This window comes from Nycticebus coucang, chromosome 3 (genome assembly GCF_027406575.1).
Source record: "Nycticebus coucang isolate mNycCou1 chromosome 3, mNycCou1.pri, whole genome shotgun sequence".
Classification (NCBI taxonomy): domain Eukaryota; kingdom Metazoa; phylum Chordata; class Mammalia; order Primates; family Lorisidae; genus Nycticebus; species Nycticebus coucang.
This window is the reverse complement of record NC_069782.1, coordinates 59218670-59245465: the sequence shown is the minus strand read 5'-3', so window position 1 is coordinate 59245465 and position 26796 is coordinate 59218670. Positions and strand designations below refer to the sequence as shown.

The 26796-nt window shown below is 49.9% G+C and overlaps 3 protein-coding genes across 4 annotated transcripts; 1 reads left to right on the top strand and 2 right to left on the bottom strand.

Annotated features, from left to right (window-relative positions):
* Positions 1-13143: 13143 nt before the first annotated feature.
* CD320 (CD320 molecule) lies at positions 13144-18520 on the bottom strand. 2 transcript variants are annotated; one of them, XM_053583404.1, is made up of 5 exons: positions 17260-18520; positions 14793-14906; positions 14150-14383; positions 13761-13910; positions 13144-13625 (listed from the first exon to the last, which is right to left on the bottom strand). In XM_053583404.1, exons 1-5 carry the CDS (start codon positions 17372-17374, stop codon positions 13480-13482), a joined length of 759 nt encoding a protein of 252 aa, XP_053439379.1. In that variant the 5' UTR covers positions 17375-18520; the 3' UTR covers positions 13144-13479. The 2 variants fall into 2 exon arrangements, with proteins under 2 accessions (XP_053439379.1, XP_053439378.1); XM_053583403.1 differs by lacking the exon at positions 17260-18520 and having other exon boundaries at positions 14793-17240.
* Positions 18521-20576: 2056 nt separating this feature from the next.
* NDUFA7 (NADH:ubiquinone oxidoreductase subunit A7) lies at positions 20577-25683 on the bottom strand. The gene is made up of 4 exons (XM_053583406.1): positions 25576-25683; positions 25134-25183; positions 22872-23021; positions 20577-20781 (listed from the first exon to the last, which is right to left on the bottom strand). The coding sequence occupies exons 1-4, from the start codon at positions 25624-25626 to the stop codon at positions 20691-20693; spliced, it is 342 nt and encodes a 113-aa protein (XP_053439381.1). The 5' UTR covers positions 25627-25683; the 3' UTR covers positions 20577-20690.
* Positions 25684-25769: 86 nt separating this feature from the next.
* Positions 25770-26673, top strand: RPS28 (ribosomal protein S28). The gene is made up of 4 exons (XM_053583407.1): positions 25770-25844; positions 25925-25972; positions 26276-26410; positions 26596-26673. Exons 1-3 carry the CDS (start codon positions 25806-25808, stop codon positions 26396-26398), a joined length of 210 nt encoding a protein of 69 aa, XP_053439382.1. The 5' UTR covers positions 25770-25805; the 3' UTR covers positions 26399-26410; positions 26596-26673.
* The last annotated feature ends 123 nt before the right edge of the window (positions 26674-26796 follow it).

Sequence of the window (26796 nt, the reverse complement as noted above, 5' to 3'; positions counted from 1 at the left end):
GGCTGGATTCAAACCCACCACCTCCGATGTATGTGGTTGGTGCCCTAGACACGGCCTATTTTATTTATTGAGACACAATCTCACTTTGTCACCCTCAGTAAAGAGCCGTGGCATCACAGGTCACAGCAACTTCAAACTCTTGGGCTCAAGCTATTCTCTTGCCTCAGCCTCCCCAGTAGCTGGGACTACAGGCGCCTGCTGCAATGCTCGGCTATTTTTAGAGATGAGATCTGCTTTGGCTCAAGCTGGTCTCAAACCTGTGAGCTCAGGCGATCTGCCTGCCTCAGCCTCCCAGAGTGCTAGGATTACAGGCATGAGCCACCGTGCCCGACCTAGGTATCTAATGTTTTTTTTGGTTTTTTTTTTTTGAGATGGAGCCTCAAGCTGTCACCCGGGGTAGAGTGCTGTGACATCACAGCTCACAGCAACCTCCAACTCCTGGGCTTAAGCGATTCTCTTGCCTCTGCCTCCCAAATAGCTGGGACTACAGGCGCCCACCACAACGCCTGTTTATTTTTTGGTTGCAGGCGTCATTGATGTTTGGCAGCCCGGGCTAGATTCGAACCTGCCAGCTCAGGTGTATGTGGCTGGCGCCTTAGCTGCTTGAGCCACAGGCGCCGAGCCGGTATCTAATTTTAAAAGTTAGGAAAAGTGGGTGGCTGGACATGATGGCTCACACCTGTAATCCTAGTACTCTGGGAGGCTGAGATGCTTGGATTGCTTGAACTCAGGAGTTCGAGACCAGCCCGAACAAGAGCAAGACCCTGACTGTGCTAGGAAAATAGGAAAAATAGCCGGTCATTTGCGGCGAGCATCTGTAGTCCCAGCTACTGGGGAGGCTGAGGCAAAAAGGATCTCTAGAGCCCAGGAGTTTGAGGTTGCTGTGAGCTATGACACTACTAGCACTCTAGCCTGGGGTAACACTGTGAGACCCTGTCTCCAAAAAAAAAAAAAAAGTGGAAAATAGAAAAAGAGAAAATACCCAATTCTTTTTTTTTTTTTTTTTTGTGGTTTTTGGCCGGGGCTGGGTTTGAACCCACCATCTCCGGCATATGGGACTGGCGCCCTACTCCTTGAGCCACAGGTGCTGCCAGTACCCAATTTCTTTTAACAGGATAGTATAACCTATAAATCAAAGCCAGATAGGCTACCACGTGGATGAACCTCAAAAATATCATAGTCAGTGAAAGAAACAAGACACCAAGGCACATGTTATATGATTCTATTTATATGGAAAGTTCAGAATAGGTAAATCTCTAACCACAGAGCAAGCCAAATCGGGTTCAATTTTGTGCAAGAAAGTTGTGAGTTATTTTTCTTTCTTTTTTTAATTGTTTTGTATTGAATATCCAATCTTTTTTTTTTATTATTGTTAAGTCATAGCTGTGTACATTAGCGCAATCAAGGGATACAATGTGTGGGTTTCATATACAATCTGAAATATTCTCATCAAACTGTTCAACGTAGCCTTCATGGCATTTTCTTAGTTACTGTATGTAGGCATTTGTATTCTTCATTTAGTAAGTTTCGCCTGTACCCATTCTAAGATGCATGGTAGATGTGGCCCCACCCATTACCCTCCCTCCAACAAAACCTCCCCCCTCCCTCCCCCTTCCTTGGCCCTTTCCCCATAGTCTTCTGTTATAGTTGGGTTATAGTCTTCATGTGAAAGCTATAATTTAGCTTCATAGTAGAGCTGAGTATATTGGATACTTTTTCTTCCACTCCTGAGATACTTTGCTAAGAACAATATGTTTCAGCTCCATCCATGTAAACATGAAAGAGGTAAAGTCTCCATCTTTCTTTAAGGCTGCATAATATTCCATGGCATACATCTACCACAATTTGCTAGTCCATTCGTTGGTTGATGGGCACTTGGGCTTCTTCCATGACTTAGCGATTATGAATTGGGCTGCAATAAACATTCTGGTACAGATGTCTTTGTTATATTGTGAGTTTTGGTCTTTTGGGTATAAACCTAGTAAAGGAATTATAGGATCGAATGTCAGGTCTATTTTTAGGTCTCTAAGTATTCTCCAAACATCCTTCCAGAAGGAATGTATTAGTGTGCACTCCCACCAGCAGTGTAGAAGTGTGCCCTTTTCTCCACATCCACGCCAACATCTCTGGTTTTGGGATTTTGTTATGTGGGCTACTCTTACTGGGTTAGGTGATATCTCAAAGTAGTTTTGATTTGCATTTCTCTGATGATTAAGGATGATGAGCTTTTTTTCATGTGTTTGTAGATTGTGCTTCTGTCTTCTTTAGAGAAGTTTCTCTTCAAGTTGTGAGTTATTTTTCAGTTTCCACAGACACCCCAGGTGAAATCCACATAACTTGAGAATACCTCAGTGAACCAAGCCTGCCACCACCGTCAGAACCTAGGTGATGGAACTGAGGAAGGGCAGGGACTGAATTAAGAAGTGGATGCCACATGGCAGGATCCAATCAAATTGAATCTTGGCATTCACCATCATGGGCACAGTCCTATCAGACCACTCCTCATTACCCTCTGATTATAAAACCTTCTCCACACTGGAGCCTCAGGCTGTTGCCCTGGGTAGAGTGCCATGGAGTCACAGCTCATAGCAACCTCAAACTCTTGGGCTTGTTGCCACCCAGACCTCCATAAGAGCTGTGCCGTGACCCCCGACCTGCAACCCCCGCCTTCCACATGCCCTGACCAGGAACTGTATCCTTTCTCCTGTACCCTCCCTGCCTTCCACATCGGCCCGCTCGTCTGGCCAGGGACTCTGGTAGCTGCGTGCCCTCTGGATCCCTCCCTGCCCCTGCACAGAGCCCTTCTCCTGGCCAGAAACTGCTGGAGCCTTGGGCTCTCTGTGCCAAAGTCACTGGGCGCCAGGCACTCCCAGAACTGTGCGCACCACCTCCAGCCCTGTTGCTGGATCCGGGTGTGTCACACTCTGGAGCTGCTTCCACAACCAGAACTCCCTGGCTGGGGCAGCCCCAGAGAAACTAGACAGGGTCATTCCCTACAAAGATCCAGCAACAATAGAGTGATCCCGCTGGGGTGTAATCTTGAAGAGACACCTCCCCAACTCTGAGGACTGCCAGAGGCAATAGTGAAAAACAATCATGAGGCAAAATCAACAGAAAAACTCTGGTAAAATGAATAATCAGAGTAGATCAACTCCCCCAAGGATCAATGGGGCAGACACAGCACAAGATCCCATGCACAAACCAATAGCTGAGATGTCAGAAATCGAATTCAGAATCAGGATAGCAAATAAGATCGAATTAGAATTCCAAGCAGTAACCCAAAAGATATCTCAAGAATTCGGGCAGCACCTGGGGCTCAGTGAGTAGGGCGCCAGCCCCATATGCCGAGGGTGGTGGGTTCAAACCCAGCCCCAGCCAAACTGCAACAAAAAAATAGCCGGGCGTTGTGGCGGGCGCCTGTAGTCCCAGCTGCTCGGGAGGCTGAGGCAAGAGAATCGCGTAAGCCCAAGAGTTAAGAGGTTGCTGTGAGCCGTGTGACGCCGTGGCACTCTACCCGAGGGTGGTACAGTGAGACTCTGTCTCTACAAAAACAAACAAACAAAAAAAAAAAAGATATCTCAAGAATTCAATGAATTCACAGACCAAATGACCAAAGATTTTTACACATTGAGACAAGAAGTTGCAGCCCTCAAAGATCTGAGAAACACAGTAGAATCCCTCAGTAACAGAATGGAACAAGCAGAAGAAAGGATTTCTGACATTGAAGACAAAGCTTTCTTTTTTTTTTTTTTTTTGTAGAGACAGAGTCTCACTTTATGGCCCTTGGTAGAGTGCTGTGGCCTCACACAGCTCACAGCAACCTCCAACTCCTGGGCTTAAGCGATTCTCTTGCCTCAGCCTCCCAAGTAGCTGGGACCACAGGCGCCCGCCACAACGCCCGGCTATTTTTTGGTTGCAGTTTGGCCGGGGTCGGGTTTGAACCCGCCACCCTCGGTATATGGGGCTGGCGCCTTACTGACTGAGCCACAGGTGCCGCCCTGAAGACAAAGCTTTCTAATGCTCCCAAACTCTCAAACAGGAAGAGAAATGGAGGGCAAAAACAGATCACTTTCTCAGAGAGCTCTGGTATAATTAGAAGAAAACCAATATTCGTCTTATAGGGATCCTCAAAAGTGATGAAGTGGCTTCACAAGGCACAGAGTCTCTTCTCCATGAGATTATGAAGGAGAACTTTCCAGACATGCCAAGAGATTCTGAAATTCAGATAGCAGACAGTTTCAGAACTCCAGCACAACTCAACCCAAATAAGACATCCCCCAGACAGATCCCCCATAATCAATTTCACTAAAGTTAATATGAAGGAGAAAATTCTGAAAGCAGCTAGACGAAAGAAAACCATCATCTACAAGGGGAAGAATATTAGAATAACTGCAGATCTCTCTGCTGAAACCTTTCAAGCTAGAAGAGGATGGTCATTGACTTTTAATCTCCTAAAACAAAATAACTTTCAACCCAGGATCCAGTACCCAGCTTCATTTATGAACTGAGCTTCATTTATGAACTGAGCTTCATTTATGACAGAGAAATTAAATATTGCAGCCCAATTCATAATTGCTAAGTCATGGAAGAAGCCCAAGTGCCCATCGGCCCATGAATGGACTAGCAAATTGTGGTAGATGTATACCATGGAATATTATGCAGCCTTAAAGAAAGATGGAGACTTTACCTCTTTCATGTTTACATGGATGGAGCTGAAACATATTCTTCTCTGCAAAGTATCTCAGGAATGGAAGAAAAAGTATCCAGAGTACTCAGCCCACTATGAAGCTAAATTGTAGCTTTCACATGAAGGCTATAACCCAACTATAGTACGAGACTATAAGGCAAGGGCCAAGGAAGGGGAAGGGAGGGGGGAGGTTTTGTTGGAGGGAGGGTAATGGGTGGGGCCACACCTACAGTGCATCTTAGAATGGGTACAGGCGAAACTTACTAAATGAAGAATACAAATGCCTGCATACAGTAACTAAGAAATGCCATGAAGGCTACGTTGAACAGTTTGATGAGAATATTTCAGATTGTATATGAAACCAGCACATTGTACCCCTTGACTGCACTAATGTACACAGCTATGATTTAACAAAAGAAAAAAAAAAACCTTCTCTAACCTCCAGCTCAGGGAGACAGATTTGGGTCCCGCTCATGGCTCCTTGTTTTGGCCACCTTAATAAGCCTTTCTTGATGCAAAATCCCAATACTGCAATGTTTGACTTTCCCTTGAGCACAAGCAAACAGACCCAGGTGGGTTGGTGACAAATTCATAAAGACAGAAAACAGATCAGTGGTTACCAAGGGGAAGGGAGGGGGTGAATAGGAACAACTGCATAATGAATAAAGGGTTCCCTTTTGTGGTGATGAAAGTGCTTTAGAGTGCTGTACATTGTACATATAGAAGAGGAAAAAATGTTTTAGAACTAGACAGAGATAATATTGCACAACACTCCAAATGTACTGAATGCCAATGAATCATTCACTTTAAAATGGTTAGTTTTGGCTGGGCGCGGTGGCTCATGCCTGTAACCCTAGCAATCTGGGAGGCTGAAGTGGGTGGATCGCCTGAGCTCACAGGTTCAAGACCAGCCTGAGCAAGAGCGAGACCCCCGTCTCTAAAAATAACCGGGCGTTGTTATGGGTGCCTGTAGTCCCAGCTACTCGGGAGGTTGAGACAAGAGAACAGCTTCAGCCCAAGAGTTTGAGGTTCCTGTGAGCTATGACACCACAGCACTCTACCAAGGGGGACAAAGTGAGACTCTGTCTCAAGAAAAAAAAAAGCGTTCAGGAGATGGATGGCGGTGATGGTTGCTCAACAATGTGAATATACTCAATGTCATTGAATTATACACTTAAAACTAGTTTAGAAGGTTGATTTTATATTTAGGTACAACACTTGCGTATTTATATACTTACTTAACAATTTAAAAAAAAACACTGACGGTCAAGGCCACTGGTGTGGAAAGAGTGAGAAATGACTGAAGCAAAAGCAAAATGCATAAAACCTAGGAAGAACTGCAATGTAGGAACGTGGTCCAGCCCAGCCCAAAGACATCCTGGGCTGGATAGGCCACCGACAGGGAGAGACCGTCACCTAGGGGCGACTTGCTGCCTTTCTCTGTATTCTTTCTGGGGCTGGGGAAACAACACACAGTGAAACCTCTACAACTCCTTTATTATGCTGACATCCTCCCTCTGTTTACCAGTCTTTGTGGCAGAACAGGTGGAATTGCTAAGAAAATAGAAACCAGCAGATGAGAACTTCTGGGGGCCCCCATACGCCCACCACCACCCAAGGCAGAGTTAGCCATTAACAGGGACCCACAAGAATAGCTCCTCCCTCTTGCCTCTAGGAGAATCCATTTGCCCTGACCCACGCAAAACCAGGCCTCCTCTGCCAGCTCCCACCTCCACTGGCCCAAGCAAGGAGCCACCCCCCCAATGCTCTCCAAAATCCTAGATAATTCCTGCCAGCACACAAATGTGTTGATGCATATTTTCTTTTTATTATTGATGTTAAATTCACACAGTATAAAAGTAAATGACCTGGTGGCATTTGGCACATTCACAGTCAATGCTGTGCAACCATCGCCATTATCTACTTCCAAAACCACCGCAAAATAAAACCCAGTGCTTATTAAGCAGTTGTTCCCCATTCCCTGGGTTTCCCCCAGCCCCTGGCAACCACTAATCCCCTTTCAGTCTCTTACTTATGCTAGATATCTCATATAAAAGGAATCCTACACTGTGTGGCCTTATGTATCGTCTTCTTTCACTCAGCATAACGTTCTCAAGGTCTAGCATGTTGCAACACACATCAGTGCTTCCTTCATTTTTATGGCTGAATAATATCCCGTTGTATGAATGGAGCCCATTGTGTTCAGCCATTCATCCACTGATGTACAGTTGAGTTGTTTGCACCTGTTGGCTATTGTGGATCATGCTGTAAAGGAGTTAGAGTATGCCACCCAAGGCTGGGTCCGGTGGTTTATGCCTGTAATCCTAACACTCTTGGAGATCAAGGCAGGTAGATTGCTTGAGCTCAAGAGTTCAAGCCCAGCCTGAGCAAGAGCAAGACCCCATCTCTACAAAAATAGAAAAACTGGCTAGGTGTTGTGTCCAGCTTGAGCAAAAGCAAGACCCCATCTCTACAAAAATAGAAAAACTGGCTAGGTATTGTATCAGGTGCCTGTAGTCCCAACTACTCAGGAGGCTGAGACAGGAGTATCTTTTGAGCCTAAGTGTTTGGCGTTGCTGTGAGCTATGACACCACGGCACTCCACCCAAGGCAACAGAGTGAAACTCTATCTCAAAAAAAAAAAAAAGAATATGCCATCCAAAATATGCCGCTGTGGCATATTGACTATATAAGTTAAAGGCACTTAAAAAACAACAGGTGCAAAAAGATTACTCTGATCTTTGTGTTTCTTAAAAACAAGAGGTAAGTTCCCACGTGAAAGATGTTCTCTTAATACATCTTATCCTTAAGGACACCGAGAGAATCCTGAGTAGACCATAACAAAATTACTCTTACCTTTAAGCCTCCCCCATCATTTTCTTGCTTCTTCACAAGGTACACTTTCTCACACAGTGCAGTATACAAGTAACTGACTCTAGCTGTTCAGGTCCCCATTCCCTTCTGAGGGTTCCCATGTCACTCAAAACTTAAATAAATCTGTGTGGCTGGGCATGATGGCTCACATCTATAACCCTTGCACTTTGGGAGGCCAAGGTGGAGGATCACTTGAGCGCAGGAGTTTGAGACCTACCTGAGTAAGAGCAAAACCCCATGTCTACACGAAATAGAAAAACTAGCCAAGCATAGTGGGGAGTGCCCATAGTTCCAGCTACTCAGGAGGCTGAGGCAAGAAAATAGCTTCAGCCCAGGAGTTTGAAGTTGCAATCAGCTATGAAGATGCTACTGCACTGTAGCCTGGGCAACAGAGTTGATATCCTGACTCAAAAAAAAAAAAAAAGAAGAAGAAGAGAGAAAGAACCCTGACACATGCTCCAACATGGACAAGCATTGAAAACACCCTCAGTGAAAGAGGCCCTATACAAAACGCCACCACAGAACATGATTCCATTACAGGAGACATCCAGAAACAGACAAATCCACAGGGCTGGGGGACAAGGAAATGACTGCCAATGGGGATGGATTTTCCTTTTGGAGTGACAGCAATAGTTTCACAACACAGTGAATGTGCTAAATACTACTGGGTTGAACATTTCAAAATAGTTGATGGTTAATTTTACATTCTGTGAATTTTCCTCAATAAAAAAAAAAAAAAAAAGACGAGGAGAAATGTCAGGAGTTGGGCAAGAACCCACACATGGTTCCTCATCCCTTCTCTACTTTCCCACACCAACCCTCAGCCCCCAGCCCCTCCTGGCCACTGGAGCCCTTCAGAATTTATTTGCTCCGCAGATGCTGGGATCTGCACCCCCACAGTCCACATGCTTGTGGGGTCCCCAGACACCCCACCCTCAGGGTTCCAGATCACAGTCCACAACCACAGCATTCCCAACTGCTCTGGGCCTCTGCCCTGTTAAGCTGAGACTAGGCCCCCCCAAGGGCACGTGATCAGAATGGGGCAAAGAGATTAAAAAAAAAAAGGCAAGCCAGCTCTATTGCGGTAATTCCAGCACTCTGGAAGGCCAAGGCAGGTGAATCATGTCAGCTCAGGAGTTTGAGACCAGCCTGAGCAAGACCGAGACCCCATCTCTACTAAAAATAGAAAAATAGAAATGCTTGAGCCCAAGAGTTTGGGGTTGCTGCAAGCAGTGACCACACCATGGCACTCTACTCAGGATGAAAGAGTGAGACTCTGCCTAAAAAAAAAAAAAAAAAACAGAGAGTAAAGGTAGCAGATTCCCAGCTCAGTTCCAGGTGGACACAGGGGTGGGAGTGGGAGGGGAATCTGAGGAGCTGGAGATGCATGTTGGGGGACTAGTCTCGGGGTGAGGAGCGGAACCCCTTCAGGTCTGGGCTCTCCAGGCAGAAAGACCTGTGCTTTGCTCCTCCCACCTCCACCTCCCATTCCATGTTGAGCCTGGGCCTTCCTGGAAATAAGTCACCAAGCTGGCTGTGCAGGGACAAAAGGGGCAGCTGGCAGGACAAAGAGAAGCCTGCTTGATGGAACAAAGACAGCGGAGATCTTGGTGTGCTCACACAGTACAGTCATTTGTCCCCGTGATCATCCTCGTGCACAGATGACAAAACTGTGGTGAAAAAGCAGTTACCTGCCCAGGTGAGTCAGCTCAAGCAGAGGGGTAGCCAACCCTGACCTGTTCCATTGGCAGCCGCCTTGTCCCCTCTGGCTAAACCTGGGACAGCTCAACTGCCTCATGAGCCCCACTTCTGCGTGTTCACATCCTTATGTCCTTATTACTCCTCTCACCCCAACACACATACATACACAAAATGTGGGTTGATGTGGGCTCCACTGAACCCACAGAACATGGGAGCAGTTCTGGTGTTCCAGCAGCTTCTGCTTTGTACTTTGGGGAGCCCTGAGTCACCACGGAAGGAATACAGCCATCCTGCTCTGGAGGCCACTGCAGAGAGGCCCAGCTGTCCTAGGCATGACAGAGACTTTTCTCTCTAGGATGTCCAGCCAGCCCGGCCCCCAGATGATGGCAGCCATCATCACGTGGAACAAAGAACCATCAGTGAAGGCCAGGCCCGGTGGTTCCAGCACTTTAAGAGGCTAAGGTGGGAAGATTAGGAATTAGAGATTGAGATAAGGAATTAGAGACCAGCCTGGGAAATATAGACTCCATGTCTACAAAAGATAGAAAAATTAGCTGGGCCTCATGGTGCACACCTGTAATCCCAGCAGTTCTTCCAGGGGCTCAGGTGGGAGCACCACCGGAGCCCAGGAGTTTGAGGCTACAGTAAGCTGTGATTGCATCACTACCCACCACTCTGGACAACCCGAAACCCTGACAGAGAATAAGACAGATGTTTGGAGCCACCAGTGCATCGTGGCTTGCTCCACTGAGAACCCAAATGACACCCCAGGAAGGTCCAAATCCCACGAGTCCACATAGGTGGTGTGTGGCACCCAAGGGCAGCCCTGAAGCCTGACCACACATGGGCCTGACCATGTTAATGAAGAAAAACTTAGAAACAAAGCCTGACTCTCTGGCATAACTTCTTCCTACCAAGTGGAAGCAGCCCACTGCAGTTTCATGTCTGGGACAGGACATGTTAGCCCACCACAAACAGGGAGCACCCAACAGGCCAAACTGCGGGATGAAGTGAGAAGCTCCAGGTCTCCAACCACTGAGCCAAGGAAAGGCCTGGGTCCTCCAAAGACCCTCCATTCTGGCTGCAGTCTCGATTCCCAACACACTGCCCCCAACATACTGCCCAAAGCATGCTTCATTCCAAAACACATTTCACTCACCTTTCTCCATGGGGGACAGAGTTCCAGATTTGAACTTTACTGCCTCCGGAACCGCTGCTGGTGCACCTGCTCCCTCTCTCCTCACCCAGCATCTCATCATCTGGGGCCAGTTCATCGCGTGCCAGACAATGCAGCCCCAAGACCATGCATCCCTCTCAAGGGTGCCCAGGACTCCCCCTACAAGGAGGCTGCTGGGGCTCTCACCATCCCATTCACAGATGAGGAAACTGAGGGTCAGAGAAGACTTTTGCCCCATTACCCAGAAATTGAGCTGTATGTTAACTATATTTTTTTGGGGGGGTTGCTTTTTGACACAAGGTTTCAACTCTATCACCCAGGCTAGAGTGCAGTCATAGTCATCATAGCTCACTGCAGCCTCAAACTCCTGGGCTCAATCAATTCCTCTGCTTCAGCCTCCCAAGTAATTGGAACTACTGGCATCCACCCCCATATCTGGCTGATTTTTCTATTATTAGTAGACATAGGGTATCGCTGTTGCTCAGGATGGTCTCTAACTCCTGGCCTCAAGCAATCCCCCTGCCTCAACCTCCCAAAGTGCTAGGATTGTAGGTGCGAGCCACCATGGCCAACATTTTCTGTATTCTTGAGACTCTGACATCTGGGGCCTCAGTAACCAGGAAGACAACTCCTCCCCAGGCTAGTGAATTCCTAGAGATGATAACTTCCAAGTGTAATCCCATCTCCTAATGGAGCTCTTACACTCCAGACCAAAATTCTCTACCCTCCTAACCCTAATTGCTCCAGGGCCAGGAACCACACAACTCAGAACAGCCCCTACACCCCAGAGCCTGCTGAAATAATTCAAACTAGCTAATTCAAAGCCTGCTCACCCTGCCTCACCTACTCCTTCCTACAGAAGCCACAATAAAGGCTCCTGCCACGTTCCCCCCTCACTCCCTCTGCCTCCTGGGTGTTTCCTGTGTGGCCCTGCCTGGTACAACCTGGCATGACTCCTCTTCTTTTGAATCTGTGAATAACAAAGTCTCTCTCTTTTTTTTTTTTTGCAGTTTTTGGCCAGGACTGGGCTTGAACCCACCACCTCTGGCATATGGGGCTGGTGCCCTACTCCTTTGAGCCACAGGCGCCACCCAACAAAGTGTCTTTTTAGTGGCAATTTTCCTAATCTATTGGCCTCACCATGCTTGAATAATAAAACCTACATTTACTCCCATTTTTTTTTTTTTGAGACAGATTCTCACTATGTCCCCCTCAATAGAGTGCTGTGGCATCACAACTCACAGCAACCTCAAACTCTTGGGCTTAAGAGATTCTCTTACCTCAGCCTCCCAGGTAGCTGGGACTATGGGCGTCTGCCACAAAGCCCAGCTATTTTTTTGTTGCAGTTGTCATTGTTTAGCAGACCCAGGCCAGGCTTGAATCTATCACCCTCACTGTTATGTGGCTAGTGTCCCACCCACTGAGCTACGGGTGTCACCCTACTTTTTTAATTTTTAAAGACAGGGTCTTTCTCTGTCACCCAGGCTAGGGTACAGTGGCACATCTGTAATCCCAGCAGTTCTTCCAGGCCTGGGCTCACTTCAGCCTTAAACTCCTGGGCTCAAGCAACCCTCCTGACTCAACCTCCAGAATAGCTGGGACTACAGGAATGTGCCACCACGCCTGGCTGACTTTAAAAAAAAAATTATAGAGATGGAGTCTTGCTATGTTGCCCAGGATATCTTGAACTCCTGGCCTCCACCTCCCAAACTGGTAGTATTGTAGGCATGAGCCAGTGAGCTCCACCAGCAGTGTACTGTATTTTTTTTTTTTTTTTGTAGAGACAGAGTCTCACTGTACCGCCCTCGGGTAGAGTGCCATGGCGTCACACGGCTCACAGCAACCTCTAACTCTTGGGCTTACGCGATTCTCTTGCCTCAGCCTCCTGAGCAGCTGGGACTACAGGCGCTCACCACGACGCCCGGCTATTTTTTTGTTGCAGTTTGGCCGGGGCTGGGCTTGAACCCGCCACCCTCGGCATATGGGGCTGGTGCCCTACTCACTGAGCCACAGGTGCTGCCCCAATGTAGTGTATTTTTAAACAGGGTGGGGGTCAGACATGGTGGCACACGCCTGTAATCTCAGCACTTTGAGAGGCCAAGGCAGGAGGATTGCTTAAGCCCAGGAGTTTGAGGCTGCAGTGAGCTATGACTGCACCACTGCACCCCACCTCAGAGAGAACTATCTCTAAAATAAATTGCGCCTGTAGTCCAGCTACTCAGGAGGCTGAGGCAAGAGAATCACCTAAGCCCAGGAATTGGAGGTTGCTGTGAGCTGTGTGACGCCACAGCACTCTACCAAGGGCAATAAAGTGAGAATCTGTCTCTTAAATTAATTAATTAATTAATTAAATAAATCGGGGGGGGGGACAAACCGAGACCACCCCTGGATACCCAGCTTCCATCTCACGGAGAGGAAGAAGCCATGGTAGATGGGGATCCTCCAGTTTGGGGAAAGAGGCAGCAGTACTGTCTCAGCTCTGTTCTTTTGGGAAGCCTGATGTTAATGCAGACCACCTCCCACCCGAGGCACCTGTTCCTGCTCCCAGGAAGCAAGAGGAAGAGTGGCTGAGGGAGACACCCAGGGCTAGGTCCCCAATCTCACCCTTCCTGGGCAGGGCACACCACCATGGAAAAGGGACTATAGCAAAGACCCCCAGGCTGCCCTGGACAAGGGAGACAGAGCCCAGAGGCAGGCAGAGGATGTGAAGCAATTTTAATCACCACCCTTAGATAGGGGCAGCCGGAGTGTCTGAGCACAGGGCCGTCCCATCCCCTGGGAGTGGCTTGAGGCCAGCCCTTTTGTTCTGGCTGTGGTTTGTTTCCCATCCAAGCTCCCCAAGTCCAGGCGGAGTGTCTGAGGACCCGCCAACCTCCAGGGTCACATTTATAAGAACAGGGTTTGAGGTTCCATGGGGCAAGAAGAGCCCAGGTCTCAGAAGGCTGATGTGTTGACACTTGTGTACACACATATCCCGTATCTGCTCTCCCCTCGCCTGGCTGCACTAGGACTGGGATGACATGGTAGCAAGTGCTTGTCCTCAGACCAGTGAAGTTTTCTGTTCTGACAGCAGCAGAGACTCCTTCACAGCCACCAGCAATCTCAGTGGCGGCAACAGGCGCTCCTGGGCTCGGAGCCGGGACAGCACCAAGAGGGTGGTGGCAAGCAGGCTTGCACTCAGCATCACTGTGGGGGACAGAGAGAGAGAGAAGGAGGCAAGAGCTCTGAATAAAAGGGGATGGGGATTCTACAGCTCATTCCCTCCCCAACATTTTGCTCCCAGAAGTTCCAAGACCTTAGGAAAGAGTCCTTTCATCTTACCAGCACCTGCAATAACCCCATAGGCACTTGGGTTTCCAGAATGGTCCCTGATGGAGCAGACTGTGGCATTTCTGAGAGAGGTGACACTCTCTGGGGTCACAGAGGTCCCCAAGATTGTAGTATTCTCTTTCTGGAAGGTCTTATTGGTTCCTGCAATAAACCCAGGGATTCAGTAGTTAAGGAAGGAGCACAAAGGCTGTGGGGGGATGCAGAAGGGTGCCAGGTATGCCAGGAACCCTTGGGGCTTACTCTCCATCCCAAGTGGGGTAAAGTCGGTGAGAACTGCTGCCCTGAATGATGTATTGCATATCCCCAGCATGGTCACACGATGGCAGGTGGCAGATGTCCTGTTCTACCCACAGGTTCTCTTCTTACCCACAGGTACTCACCACAGCCAAGCTCATCACTGGAGTCAGGACAGTCTGAGTGGCCATCACAGTGCCACGTGTGGGGGATACAGGTGTCACCCTGTAAGCAACGCTGCTCTCCTGCTGGGCAGGCTGGGTGGCTGCAGTTCTGGAGCCTCTCATCAGTGCCACCACGACAGTCACTGGTGCCATCACAGGAGCAAGGATTGCCAGGGGGTGGCAAGCATTGCCCATTCTGGGCACACGGCTCAATCCCTAGGGCATAGAGTCGGTCCAGTCATGAATGCCCAATCAAGGTGGCTCAGTACTCCCAGAGACCCAGTACCTGCTAGCCCCACCCTCTAAGAACAGCTAGCTTATAAAAACCTGCCCTGCCTAAGGCTCCGCCCCCTGCTCCTGTTAGCTCCACCTTCTATGGACTGGTGGCCCTGCCAGCTCTTATCCCAAGACCTCACTAGCTCTATCTCCCTACAAGCCACACCTTAGACCCCACTTCTTACATGCATGACCCCCACCCCCTCATCCTGCTTTGCAAGCCAGTCTTGCCCATCCCCAAAGCCCCGTCTTTCCCACAGCCCCACCCTCACTAGCTTGACCCTTGCCTCCAAAGCCCTTACACCAGGCCCTGTCCCTGCAAGCCCCACCCCAGGGCATGGCCACTCACTGCACTCCTCCTCGTCACTGCGGTCGTAACAGTCCCAGTCGCTGTCACAGCGCCAGGTAAGTGGCACACAAAAGCCATTGGTACGGCATTGGAAAAAGGCAGGAGGGCACGAGCCTGCGGGATGTGGGGGTAGCATGCAATATGTGTGCAAATGAAGCCTGGGAGGCTTGAGTCTGCACCTCCCTCCAAGAGCACAGTGGTCACAGGCTGCAACCACCAGAAGACAGGTCACATTCCAGGGCCCAAGAGCCATCTGTTGTTGAGCACCTATGTAAGGTTTGGAGCCCAGCAGTTCATAGCCTCACCAATGAGCCCTACTGGGCAGGTATTATTGTGAGCCCAGTCTACAGAAAGGAATGCTAAAAGGAAACCAATAGCAGTGTCAGCATTTGAACTCAGGTCTCACTGATCCCAGAGATTTTACCAGGCTCCAAATAGTCAAATGATCTACCCCAGGGACCTCCAAGCTCCATGACTATGTTTCAGCTCGTTACTGGGGAAGGGGCCATTTCCTAACAGGCCCTGAGTCAGGTTCATTGTCAAAGTCAACAGAACCTGTTCTATCTCACCTGCTTAGCAAAGGGGAAACTGAGGCCCTGGAGAAAGAACTTTCCTCAATCACCAAGCCCTGTCACTTCACTTCCTGAATTCTTCCCAGATCTGACCACATTCTCCATCCTGAATGTGTCACCACCTCCTCCCAAGAACCCTTATTCCCAGGCTCCGACCTCCATTAGAACATCAGAAGACACCTGCCCTTCTCTTCCCCCTACCTCCTGTTTTCCTGATCAGCCCTTGGCTTTCAGCTTACTTCCTGGGAGGAGTCTTCATAGGTCTCCCTCAGAGACCTGGGAAGCTTTGCCTTCCACATCTAACAATGATCCCTAAGCAGTAGGGCCTGCACAGATCGGACACTCAGTGGAGGTCAGGACTGTGACCTGGTGCCCTAAGCCTCAGGGTAGTGTCTGACAGTAAGTGGAGTGGACACAGGTCATACAAGGGTCCAAGTTGAGTCCAGATAAGATCTGAGCCCTCCTGGATTCTGAGCAGTAAGATCTGAGCGCTCCTGGATTCTCAGGCTGTCCACCAATATGGACGCGCACAAAGGAGGCCAAAACCTGGCCATCAAGAAGAGGGAGCCTGAGTGAGAGGAAGGGAGTGGCTTTCAGGATTTCCTTCTGGGTGCAGCAAGGTGGGTGGCAAATACCCAACCCTGCCTTGGCTTGGCTTTGCCTGGGCCACCATCCACCGCCCACCCCCCCACTCCCTATATCCAGTCCCTTCTCTGTACCTGCAAGCCACACACTGTCCCTAAGCTCTCCAAAGCCTGGAAGAGCGGATGAGCTGTAGCCAGCTTCCTTCCCTGCCCACAGGGGTCTGGCAGCCTCCAGGTGTGGCTTCCTCTCCAGGCCTGGCCACCCACAGTGGTGACACTTCTGTCTTCCCCTCCCTGGCCTGCTAGTGTGTCCCTTCTCTCAAGTAGGCAGCACAGTGGGGCTGACCCTGGCTCCTGGGGCAGTGGCTCAGACAGGAGCCAGAGTGACCAGGGACGTCTCTTCTCAGCCTCAGTTTCCTCATCCATAAAAGGTATATGCTAGGAATTCCTACCTTGGCATCATGTGGAAAGGGGACCACTTGTGTATAAAGTGTTTTATGCTTGGTTAACGTGAATTCTGCCTCCTTGAAAGAGTCAGGAACATTTAACATGAAAAGTCAGGGACTTTGGGGTGAGTGGAGGTACCTAATGAGGGGAATGCACAGAGGAGCTGGGAAAGCATATGAACCTGATCTCAGAGTTGAATTCAGGGGTACCTGTGTGCACAGGGAGTCCCTTCCAACCCTCCCAGCTGCCTTTGGGGACCTCAAAGAGGGTGCCTCTGTCCTCCGGCCACCACCAACACCACTTAGCTGGGGTGAACATGCCTACGAGGGCATATTTAACTTGTGACGCCAGGCTCCGCGAGGGTCTAGACTCTAGAGTACAGGGAGGGAGAGACCGTTCTTCTCTAAGGCTGGAGAACAAAGAAGGAGAGATTGAGAAGGCGCCCAGGGAAATGACCAACCACAAGGTCTGGGTGAAGGTTTGAAGGCACGGCCGCAGGAAGCACCAGGTGACTGGCCATGCGGTTAGAGGTCAGACTACCTGAGCCTGCTACTAAGAGCCTTCCCCACCACGCTGGCCTAACGGGCGGCTTAGAGGTGACAGTGGGGGTAGGACAACGCAGAGCAGGCGTGGGAAGTGTGCTCAAGGCCGGGCAGGGCAGGGTAGTTAAAAGAAGGTAGAAGTACGCCGGCTGAAGGTCCCCAACTGGGGTTCCCCAGCGCGAACTCCCGAGTCCAAATCCACGTGCTGGGGGCGTGTCTGAGACAGAAGTGCCGCGCAACCAATAGCGAAGGGCCGCCGGTGCGCGGGGGCGGGCGCATAGCCGTGGTAAGGGAGGAGGCGCGCGCCACGGGGCTCACTCACCTGGGGCCTGGGCCAAGGACCGGGTCGGGGCAGCCTCCAGGCCTACTCCGAGGCCGAACAGCAGCCGCAGCGCCAGGCCCAGTGCCGCTGTCCGCCGCGCTCCGCCCCGCTCCATCAAGCCGCTAGTCGTGTGGCCCGGCTGCGGCCACGCGCAGACCCGCCTGCGCTCTTATTGCTACGCACGCGCACGCGCAGGTTCGGGGACGAGAGGCCACGCCTCTAGATCCCACCGCGCCGGCAGCTATGTATTACCGTAAATGCCAGAATACGAGAATCAACGTAATTTGAGTACCTTCCCTACTTTACCCAGCGACAAGATCGTTCCAAAGGCGTGGAGCCCGCTTAAAATTATAAATTTCTACAGTTGTAAACGAACTTTTTGGTGTCCACTTACACTATTTCACGTTCGCCACCCATTCTGCCACAAGTATTTCTGCGTGATGACCCTGTTTAATACGGTAGCCACTCCGCTCCAACACCCCTTATCCTTAGCCTCCGTTGTCCCGCAGCTTTTATGCCCCCAACGGATTATATATTTACTTATTTTGGTTTATTGTCTGAATCTCCACTAGAATGCCAGCTGCAGGAGGACAAACATGCACTGTTGCTCATTGGTATATCCACAGTGCCTGTCTCACAGAGTTTCTGACTATAGCATAGACTCATAATATTTAGTGAGTAAATGGGATGAATGAAACGTCGTTTCCGGCTTCCATTCGGTGTCTGTCCTCACCTCATATGATCACCCACTGCCTTATTTAGACCTCACAAACCTCGGAGAAGTGGGTATTCTGATTTTCTCCTTCAAGAAAAAGATACATGTGAAGATAGCCTTGGGGCTTTCTCTTCCCTCTCGCACACCATAAGTACATAAAAGAAGCTTTTTTTTTTTTTTTTTTGAGACAGAGTCTCACTTTGTCAGCCTTACGTTATAGCAATCTCCAACTCTTGGGCTCAAGCTATTCTCTTGTCTCAGCCTCCCTAGTAGCTGGGACTACAGCTCCGGCCACAACGCCTGGCTTGTTGTGGAGACGGGGGAGAGGGGCGTCTAGTTCTTGCTCACGCTGGTCTCGAACCTGTGAACTCAGGGGAATCCACCCACTGGGCCTCCCTGAGTTCTAGGATTACAGGCGTGAGTCACCACGCCTGGCATAAAAGAAGCTTTTAGTTGGGCGCTTTAGCTCCAGCCATAGTCCCAAATACTCAGGAGGCTGGAGGAGGATCACTTGGAGGCTAGGAGTTCAAGACCAGGCTGGGCAATATGTAAGACCATCCCCCCTCATAAACATATATGTATTTTTTTTTTTTTTTTTTTTTTGTAGAGACAGAGTCTCACTTTATGGCCCTCGGTAGAGTGCCGTGGCCTCACACAGCTCACAGCAACCTCCAGTGCAGTGGTGTGACAACTCACAGCACTCCCTCTCTTAAACAAAAAAAATAAAACAGGTTGGGCATGGTAGCTCATGCCTGTAATCCTAGTACTGTTCAAGACTGAAATGGGAGGATTGCTTGAGCGCAGAGACCCCATCTCTACAAAAACAAACAAAAAACACACACACACAACAAAAATCTTACTAATTTAGCAGGACTGTTTTCTTCTTGAAAATAAATAACTCATTTACAATTCTGCTACCAGGAGAAGCATCAAGTCCAACTGCCAGCAGGACCCCAGATAAGTCACTGTCCCTCAGCACTAAGAAAGGTGTGGGTTTGCCAAGCCCCCACTAAGTTTGGTGTGAGGCTGCATTCAAGTGTTCAGATTTTTTTTTTTTGTATTTTTCCAACTTAACCTCATTTTCTTTTCTTTTTTGTTTTTTTTGAGACGGAGCCTCAAGCTGTCACCCTGGGTAGAGTGCCATGGCATCACAGCTCATAACAACGTCCAACTCCTGGGCTCAAGCGATTCTCCTGCCTCTGCCTCCCAAGTAGCTGGGGCTAAAGGTACCCACCACAACGCCTGGCTATTTTTTGGTTGCAGCCGTCATTGTTGTTTAGCGGGCCTGGACTGGATTTGAACCTGCCAGCTCAGGTATATGTGGCTGGCACCTTAGCCTCTTGAGCCACAGGCACCCAGCCAAGTGTTTAGATTTTCAAACAATGGGTTTTATTTGCAGGTTGATGGCATGCTTCACTATTTTGGATTGTTAGAGGTTACAGCTCTTTTTGATTGCATTTTCCTCATCATAATCTCTCCAGTTCCCAGAGAAAAGGGAGTAAGAGGCAAGGGTTCAGAGGTAGTTGGAAAGGGTAACCCATAGGACTCCCAGGTGATGATGGAAGGGGAGCATCCTGCCTTTGAGCTGGAAAACTTGGCAAGCGAGGCCTCTGGGGTTTGGGGATAGAAGCTGAAGCAGCCATGTATGTGTGTACAGTAGTCAGCACAGACTGATCAGCTGCCTGGGTCTACAGCCAGCTCTAAATCAGTTGGAATGAGCCAAGATCATGGATATGACACCTGCAGAACAGCACCTGGGCCACAGGAACAGCTCAGATATCAGCCCTCTTTCTTATTCTACTTCATTGCCAAATTTCAGTCATAAAACGATTCAGAGACCTTCAGTGGCACGTATTGCTGTGGATTCACCTCCCCTTGTGGCTTTTGCACACCTTGGCCAGACTTTCCTTCCTGAATCTAATTCTTCCTTTTGTCCCAAAAGCAGATCCCACCTCCTCCAAAAAGCCTCAGCTTCTAACCTTAGACCCACACTGGAGCACTTACACCTGCTACCTCCAAGTGCGACCTTTCCCTATCTGGCTCTGAGCTTCCAGTAGGCAGGGGAGCCTCAGCACCATCTTGGCATCTTTTTCACCTGCCAAAAGGTTATAGGGTTGTGCCAAGGGACAGTTGTGATACTCCCCTGTTTATGGTCACTGTGTGACTCCTACGGAGACTCAGTCCCTTCCTCTTGCAGATTCCTCTTTCCTGATCTTTCCTCCCCAGAGACCAGCTGCCTCCATTCTCCACTGAGCTTCAGGGTGGCCCACGATTAAGCAGAGGTCTCAGGAGGGAGTTCTCAAGTGGTGAAGTGAGCAGCCTGTGGTTGGCCTGCTATCCATGCTCTCTTCCTACCTGCTTTTGCTGCCCAACTTCCCCTAATCCCTAAAGGTCCTGGAACCTAACCTGTGGGGTCCCACCATTCCCACCACTCTCAGAGCTAAGCCAAGCCCTCAAGGGAGACAGTGCTCTCTCCTGAACTGTGTACCACATAGCCTGACTCTGCACCCAGGGACAGTGTCTCTCCAGGCCCTGGAGTAATGAGTTGGGAGACTCAGCACCAGCTTCACCCCCAAATTCAAGGAAGCTGAGTGTCACTTAAAAAGTAAAAGCAGAAATGATAATGGAGCTCGATATATTTGTAATAAATTAGGCCACATTCTCCCTGGACCAAATCCAAGGAGGCAAAGCAGGCAAGTGGCTCTAGGGCACAACGTCACAGGTAAGGCTGGTCCTTGGACAGCTCCCACTTCTTTATGGGAGGAGCTGGTGTTACCGCCTTCTTCTCAGTGGCCATGACAGCTGAGCTGCAGGAAGAATACAGACTTCAGTCACAGCCAGGTTTCCAAAAGAACAGTATGAAAAGATCTGAAGGAGACCACACCTGCCCCCAGTACAAACACACCTGCTGGGACTTTCTGGATCTGAAGGGCAGAGTGCAAGGTGTTCCAGAGTGCCCAGACCCTTCCAGTGGAGTCCCTGAGAATGTCAGCCAACTCTTGCTGGGAGCTGGCAGGACCCCTTTCTGCCCAAGCCCTGTGTAAACCACCAGGCAGCCTGCTCTGGCTCCTGGACCCTGAACCCACAGTGAAAAGCTGGGTTCCTACCTTCCCACTTTTGGTCCCTAAGGTAAACAAGCCCCTTTCCCCCCATTTTCTGAGGCCCCAAGACAGGGTACTGGCAAAAGAGCCCAGCAATCAGGTGATCCTATCCACTGCTCTTCCTTCCTTCCTTCCTCAGGAACTACAAGGCAGTTCCTAGGTACAATGCTAATAAGATGAGGCTCCGCCCTCAGGAAGGTGGAGCTGAGAGTCAACTTGCAACAGAAATCCACACTTCTGGCCCAAAGATGGCTGGGTGGAGGGGGTGTTCCAAGAAGAAACTGTGCCACCAAGTCCAGGACCAAGCCCTCTCTTCCCAAGCACCTGAACCCTACAGGAAAGGGAGCAAGAAGGCTGGATTACAGAGGAGGCCCCAAGGGCAGGAGCTCCAGGTGAGAAGAGGCAGAAGGCAGCTGTCCTGGGAAATGCAGACAGACATATCCAAGAGCACAGTTAGGGAGCGTGTGGGTGTAGGTTAGCCTGCCACACTCTGGGGCCAGATTCCTGAGAAATAGAACCTTCACTGACTTGTTTTTGTTTTGTTTTGTTTTTTGTCACCCTGGGGTTCCTCAAATTCTTTGGGCTCAAGTGATTCTCTTGCCTCAGCCTCCTGAGTAGCAGAGACAACAGGCGCCTGCCACTAGCGCCCAGCTAGGTTTTCTATTTTTAGTAGAAATGGGGGTCTCAATCTTGCTTAGGCTGGTTTCAAACCCCTGAGCTCAAGCAATCCACCTGCCTTGGCCTCTCAGAGTGCTAGGATTACAGGTGTGAGCCACCATGCCTGGCTGTTCTTTTGGTATTTTTTAGTTGAGATAGGCTCTCATTTTGCTGCCCAGATTAGACTGTAGTGGCATCATCAACCTCAAATTCAAGTGTTCCTTCTGCCTCAGCCTCCATTTGTATTTTTGCAGAGATAGGGTCTGGCTCTTGCTCTGGCTAGTCTCAAACTTCTGGTCTCAAGTGATCCTCCTGCCTTAACCTCCCAAGTTACTGGATCACTCCACCACACTCAGTTTGTTTATGAAGTTCTAACTCCACAGCAGGCCTGTCTGACCTCTGATTTCACAGATCTTAGCACGCTACAAACCTATTGCCCCGATTTTACAAAGAAACCAAGGCTCAAGACTGCAGGACTGTCCCAAGACAACAAGGCAAGTTGGCTATAGAGCCTGGGCACCAATAGGGATCCACCAACTGGTTTGAAATCTTGTTTCTGCTACCCACAGGCTGTGTGACCCAAGCCAGTCACTTGGTCTCTCTGACCCTGATTTCCTCTTCTGCAACAGAGGTCATCTCTACCTCATGGACTTATTAGGAGGCAGGCATGGCAGTGACTAAGAGCTTACAAATATTAATTATGAAGATTAACCCTGAGGATAGTGGTACATATCTACACTCCTGCCTACTCAGGAGGCTGAGGCAGGAAGACAGCTTGAGACCAGGAATTGGACAGTACAGTGAGCTATGATAACACCACTGCACTCTAGCTTGACAGAGACAGAACAAGAACCTGTCTCTTAAATAAGAAATAATAAACAATCACAAAAACAGTTCAGTCCAGGCTTCTCCCAGGGCCCCTAAAGGGTCCTTGGAACCTCATCTGCTTTGTAGGACACCCACTCCAGCTGAGGGGCTAATCAGCCTTGGTGGGGTTAAACAAGCTCTTGGACTAAAAGCCTCATGGTGGCATAGTTCCAGATGCAGTTGATTCTTGCCCTGTCCATGGTAGGAGAGAAAGTGTCTGACGCAGGAGAAGGTATGTGGGAGCTCTAATAAGCAATGCTGGAGATCCTCACCTCTCTGTTGGCATGCCTGAACCCAGTGCTTTCTGTGAAGACATGATGACGGAAGGGGGAACAACTTCCCGGCGGCCGTCTCGAGTGCAGTAGTAATTGTTGGAGAGCTTGTGGCTGGGGCCCACGGGGAGACTGGGAGGAGGCTGAGTTCTGAGGGAAAAGAACATTGGCACTGAAGCAAAGGACAGTCATTTGCACACAGGGTACACAGCCAGCCACTGGCATAGGCTGCAGGCCAGGGGTGTCCCTTGACACACTGACATGGACATATTTCTGGGGAGGGGTGCAGGGCCCAAAAGCAGGTATCAACCCCTTTTCTGGACATGAAGGTTCTAGGAGAGGCTGGGGTCCTCCCCAACCCAGGTCCCTTACCTGCTCCAAATGTAGAGGGAATAGAGAACCCTTTAACTCATTAAGGGGAACCCATAAACTCCCAGGAAAGGGGGAGGCTCAGACATGTCCCTCACTCTCCACTGCTGAACTTGGTGACTGGCCTTGCTTCCACCTGTTTCAGATTTAGCCCACTTTGGGTTTTTGTTGTTGTTTTTTTTGAGACCAACTATCACTCTGTTGCCCTGGGTAGAGTGCCATGGCATCATCATAGTTAAAAACAACCTCATAGGGCGGCACCTGTGTCTCAGTGAGTAGGGTGCTGGCCCCATATGCCGAGGGTGGTGGGTTCAAGCACAGCCCCGGCCAAACTGCAACAAAAAAAAATAGCCAGGCGTTGTGGCGGGCGCCTGTAGTCCCAGCTGCTCAGGAGGCTGAGGCAAGAGAATCACTGAAGCCCAAGAGTTGGAGGTTGCTGTGAACTGTGACGTCACAGCACTCTACCGAGGGTGACAAAGTGAGACTCTGTCTCCAAAGGAAAAAAAAAAAGTTTAAAATTGTACAAAACCATTTCTACAACTGGCATACCAACTACCCCAATAGAAAAACAATTCAGGGTGGTGCCTGTGGCTCAGGGAGTAGGGCACCAGTCCCACATACCAAGGGTGGCAGGTTCGAACCCGACCCTGGCCAAAACTGCGACAAAAAAAATTAATTAATTAAAAAAAAAAAAAAAAAAAGAAAAACAATTCAGTAGTTTGGGGGCTATTTGTCTGTTTGTTGAGACAGGATCCTGCTCTGTCTCCCAGGCTAGAGTGCCATAGCCTACCTCACAGCATCCTCAAACTCCCAGGTTTAAGCAATTCTCCTGCCTCAACCTCCTGAGTAGTTGGGACTACTGGTACAAGCCACCACACCAGCTAATTTTTCTTCTTTTTTTTAAGAGACAGGGCCTTGCTCAGGCTGGTCTTGAACTCCTGGACTCAAGCAATGCTCCCACCTCAGCCTCCCAAAGTCAATTCAGTACTTTTGATGTTTTGAATTAGTCACAACATGTAGACATAAGTTTGGTTACTCTACTGCTATTTTTCTTCCTTTCATACCTTCAGTGACTGCCTTCCCTCCACCTACTCCTCTCCTTTCATATGCCACAAGCTCCTTCCCCCAATGTGCTCTAGCCACCCTGGCCCCTTCTGTACTCAAGCCAGCCTCATAGCCTGTCCATCCTCCTTGGCCCTTAATTGTTCTTATTCTCCTGCCCAGAATGCTTTTTCAGTAATTACTCTTTGGTCCCTTCCCATCACTCAGGTGACTCAAATGCCAATTATCTAAGGAGAGACCTTTCCTAACCACCTGACCTCAGGTCACCAATATCTAGCTTCTGCTCATTTCGTTTTGTCTTCAGTGGTACAGCAGAACAATGGTACCTGCTGTGCTTGTTTCCCTATTGTTTCTATCTAGGAAGTGAGCTACATGAAAGGAATGTGGATATCCCAAGGCTGAGGACATACATGAAAGGGCTTTGTAAATACCAAATAATTTTTGAATACAAATGAGTCTGAAATCAGGACATTTCTGGGTTCAAATCCCAGCTGTCACTTTCTAGCTTCTGAGTGACTTTATGCCTCTCTGTGCTTATTTTTCCATTTGTAGCTTGGGGAGAACCTAACTGGCATGGCCATGGCCACACTGAGGACTGGAAACCTCCTCATGATACCCACTCATAATGTATGCCCAGCATTGATACTCCACGAGAGCTGTCTCCAGAGTGGGCAAGGTTAAAGGCAAAACCTCTGCCTCCATGGCCTGACAGCGGGCTGGAGGCAGGATCTCAGCTCAGCGCTCCAGGGAATCTAAAGGAACATGGATTTTATTTTTGGTGGAGGAAGGACAAAGGCAGAGACTAGGGCAGCGAGCCGGGGGCCTGCTCACCGCTTGGAGATCTCCTGGTAGCGTAGCTGCAGCTTCGCCTGCAGGTCTTGCTGTGGGAGGAGAAGAAGGGAGGTCAGCCTGCAGGACACCTCAGGAAAGGAGACGGTGAGGAATAGGGATGATAATACGGAGATGAAGACAGGGATATGGGTCCTGCAAGTGAAGAGGAAAGCCGGGGTCCGGGCCCACAAGACCCAAGACGACGAAGGTCAGGAGCTAGAGAGATCCCAGGTCTAAGTGGGTCTACAGCGAAGAGGAAATCAAGGTCTGATCGGGTGGGGCAGTTGTGTCTCGGGCTAAAACAGTCACGAGTTGGGGTGTCTCGGGGAGATCCTAGGCTAAGCAAGGGGTGCTGGCTTAGGAGGAAGGTGAGAACGGGAGCGGATCTGGGGAACACGGAGCCCACAGACCCCAAGCGCGGTACCGTCCGCGCCCCACACACCCCAGAAGCCCAGTTGCGCAGCCGCTGGATGATACGGGTAGCGGACGCCATTTCCCCTCCGCGCTAAAGGACGCCTTTGACGTCTCCACCGCGAAGGATGCTGGGAAGAACTCGGCGTGATCTCGCGAGAGAGGTAGTGGGCGGGGCTAGAGCGTCCAATAAAGCTGGTCTTCCACACACGTGATCTTTCTCAGCCGGCCCGACAGCCGCCTTTCCGCTTTGCAGCCATCATGGACACCAGCCGCGTGCAGCCAATAAAGCTGGCCCGGGTGAGGTGGGGGCCAGAATTTGGGTCGGAAAGAGTAGAGAAGCCGGGCGGGCAGATCTAACCCCAGCTTATTTTCCCCAGGTTACCAAGGTGCTGGGCAGGACCGGCTCTCAGGGACAGTGCACGCAGGTGAGCGGGTGGGGGGAGCCGGGACGACTCCTCAGAGTCTGAACGTGGTGGCCCTTTCCCTGCCCCAGCCAAGTGCCAGCCGGAATCCGAAAACCCATATTCCCTCCATCCCAAGCTTCTATCCTTTTTCACCAAGGGCCTGCCAACAGGGTTTGAGCACTGTCTGGCTCGTTCCTTGGTCTTCAGTGGTCCCTTATAAGTATCCGCAATCCTACCCCAACACGCCCTCTGAACCTAAATCTGCTTTCAACCCGGCGGAGCCTGTTCGTGGCCCGCCCTGACTCCTTCCCGTCGGACCTGTAGGTGCGCGTGGAATTTATGGACGACACAAGCCGCTCCATCATTCGCAATGTAAAAGGCCCCGTACGCGAGGGTGACGTGCTCACCCTGTTAGAGTCGGAGAGAGAAGCTCGGAGGCTACGCTGAACTTGGCTGCTGGTGGGTGCAGAGAGGCAGCCCTTGTTAGACCCTGGGCTGGTGGTAGGGAAGCTTCGCTACATGGATAAAAAGTCTGGGAGGCAGAAAGGGTGTGCGGAAACTGGCAAGAGGATTGAAGGGAGTTTGCAAGTTGCTAAAGGGGGAGGAGGAACCGGTCAGCATCTCACTCTTGGGTCTGTTTACAGTGTCCTGGACGTTACAGTTGCGACCACTTGGCTTAACAAGGATGATCTGCAAGTGTTAAATAAAGCCTTCGTATTGTTTGTAAATCTGGTTCTTTTCTGGGTTGTCTAAAGTTTTGCTAGGTTTCTTGGGTGGCAAAGGTAGTCAATGCTGCACTCTGGACGCCTAGGAGGGGGCTGCCCAAAGGAGACATTTCCTTTTTA

Coding starts and splice junctions, on each gene's coding strand:
- RPS28 (XM_053583407.1), top strand. CDS start 25,806: ATGGACACCAGCCGCGTGCAGCCAATAAAGCTGGCCCGG. Junction 25,845..25,924: donor AGCCAATAAAGCTGGCCCGG/GTGAGGTGGGGG, acceptor TATTTTCCCCAG/GTTACCAAGGTGCTGGGCAG. Junction 25,973..26,275: donor CTCAGGGACAGTGCACGCAG/GTGAGCGGGTGG, acceptor TCGGACCTGTAG/GTGCGCGTGGAATTTATGGA.
- NDUFA7 (XM_053583406.1), bottom strand. CDS start 25,626: ATGGCGTCCGCTACCCGTATCATCCAGCGGCTGCGCAACTGGGCTTCT. Junction 23,022..25,133: donor TACCAGGAGATCTCCAAGCG/GTGAGCAGGCCC, acceptor CTTTTCCCTCAG/AACTCAGCCTCCTCCCAGTC. Junction 20,782..22,871: donor TCAGGCATGCCAACAGAGAG/GTGAGGATCTCC, acceptor TTCTTCCTGCAG/CTCAGCTGTCATGGCCACTG.
- CD320 (XM_053583403.1), bottom strand. CDS start 15,045: ATGGCTCTTGGGCCCTGGAATGTGACCTGTCTTCTGGTGGTTGCAGCC. Junction 14,384..14,792: donor CAGTGACGAGGAGGAGTGCA/GTGAGTGGCCAT, acceptor TCTATGCCCTAG/GGATTGAGCCGTGTGCCCAG. Junction 13,911..14,149: donor CAGTGATGAGCTTGGCTGTG/GTGAGTACCTGT, acceptor GGTTTATTGCAG/GAACCAATAAGACCTTCCAG.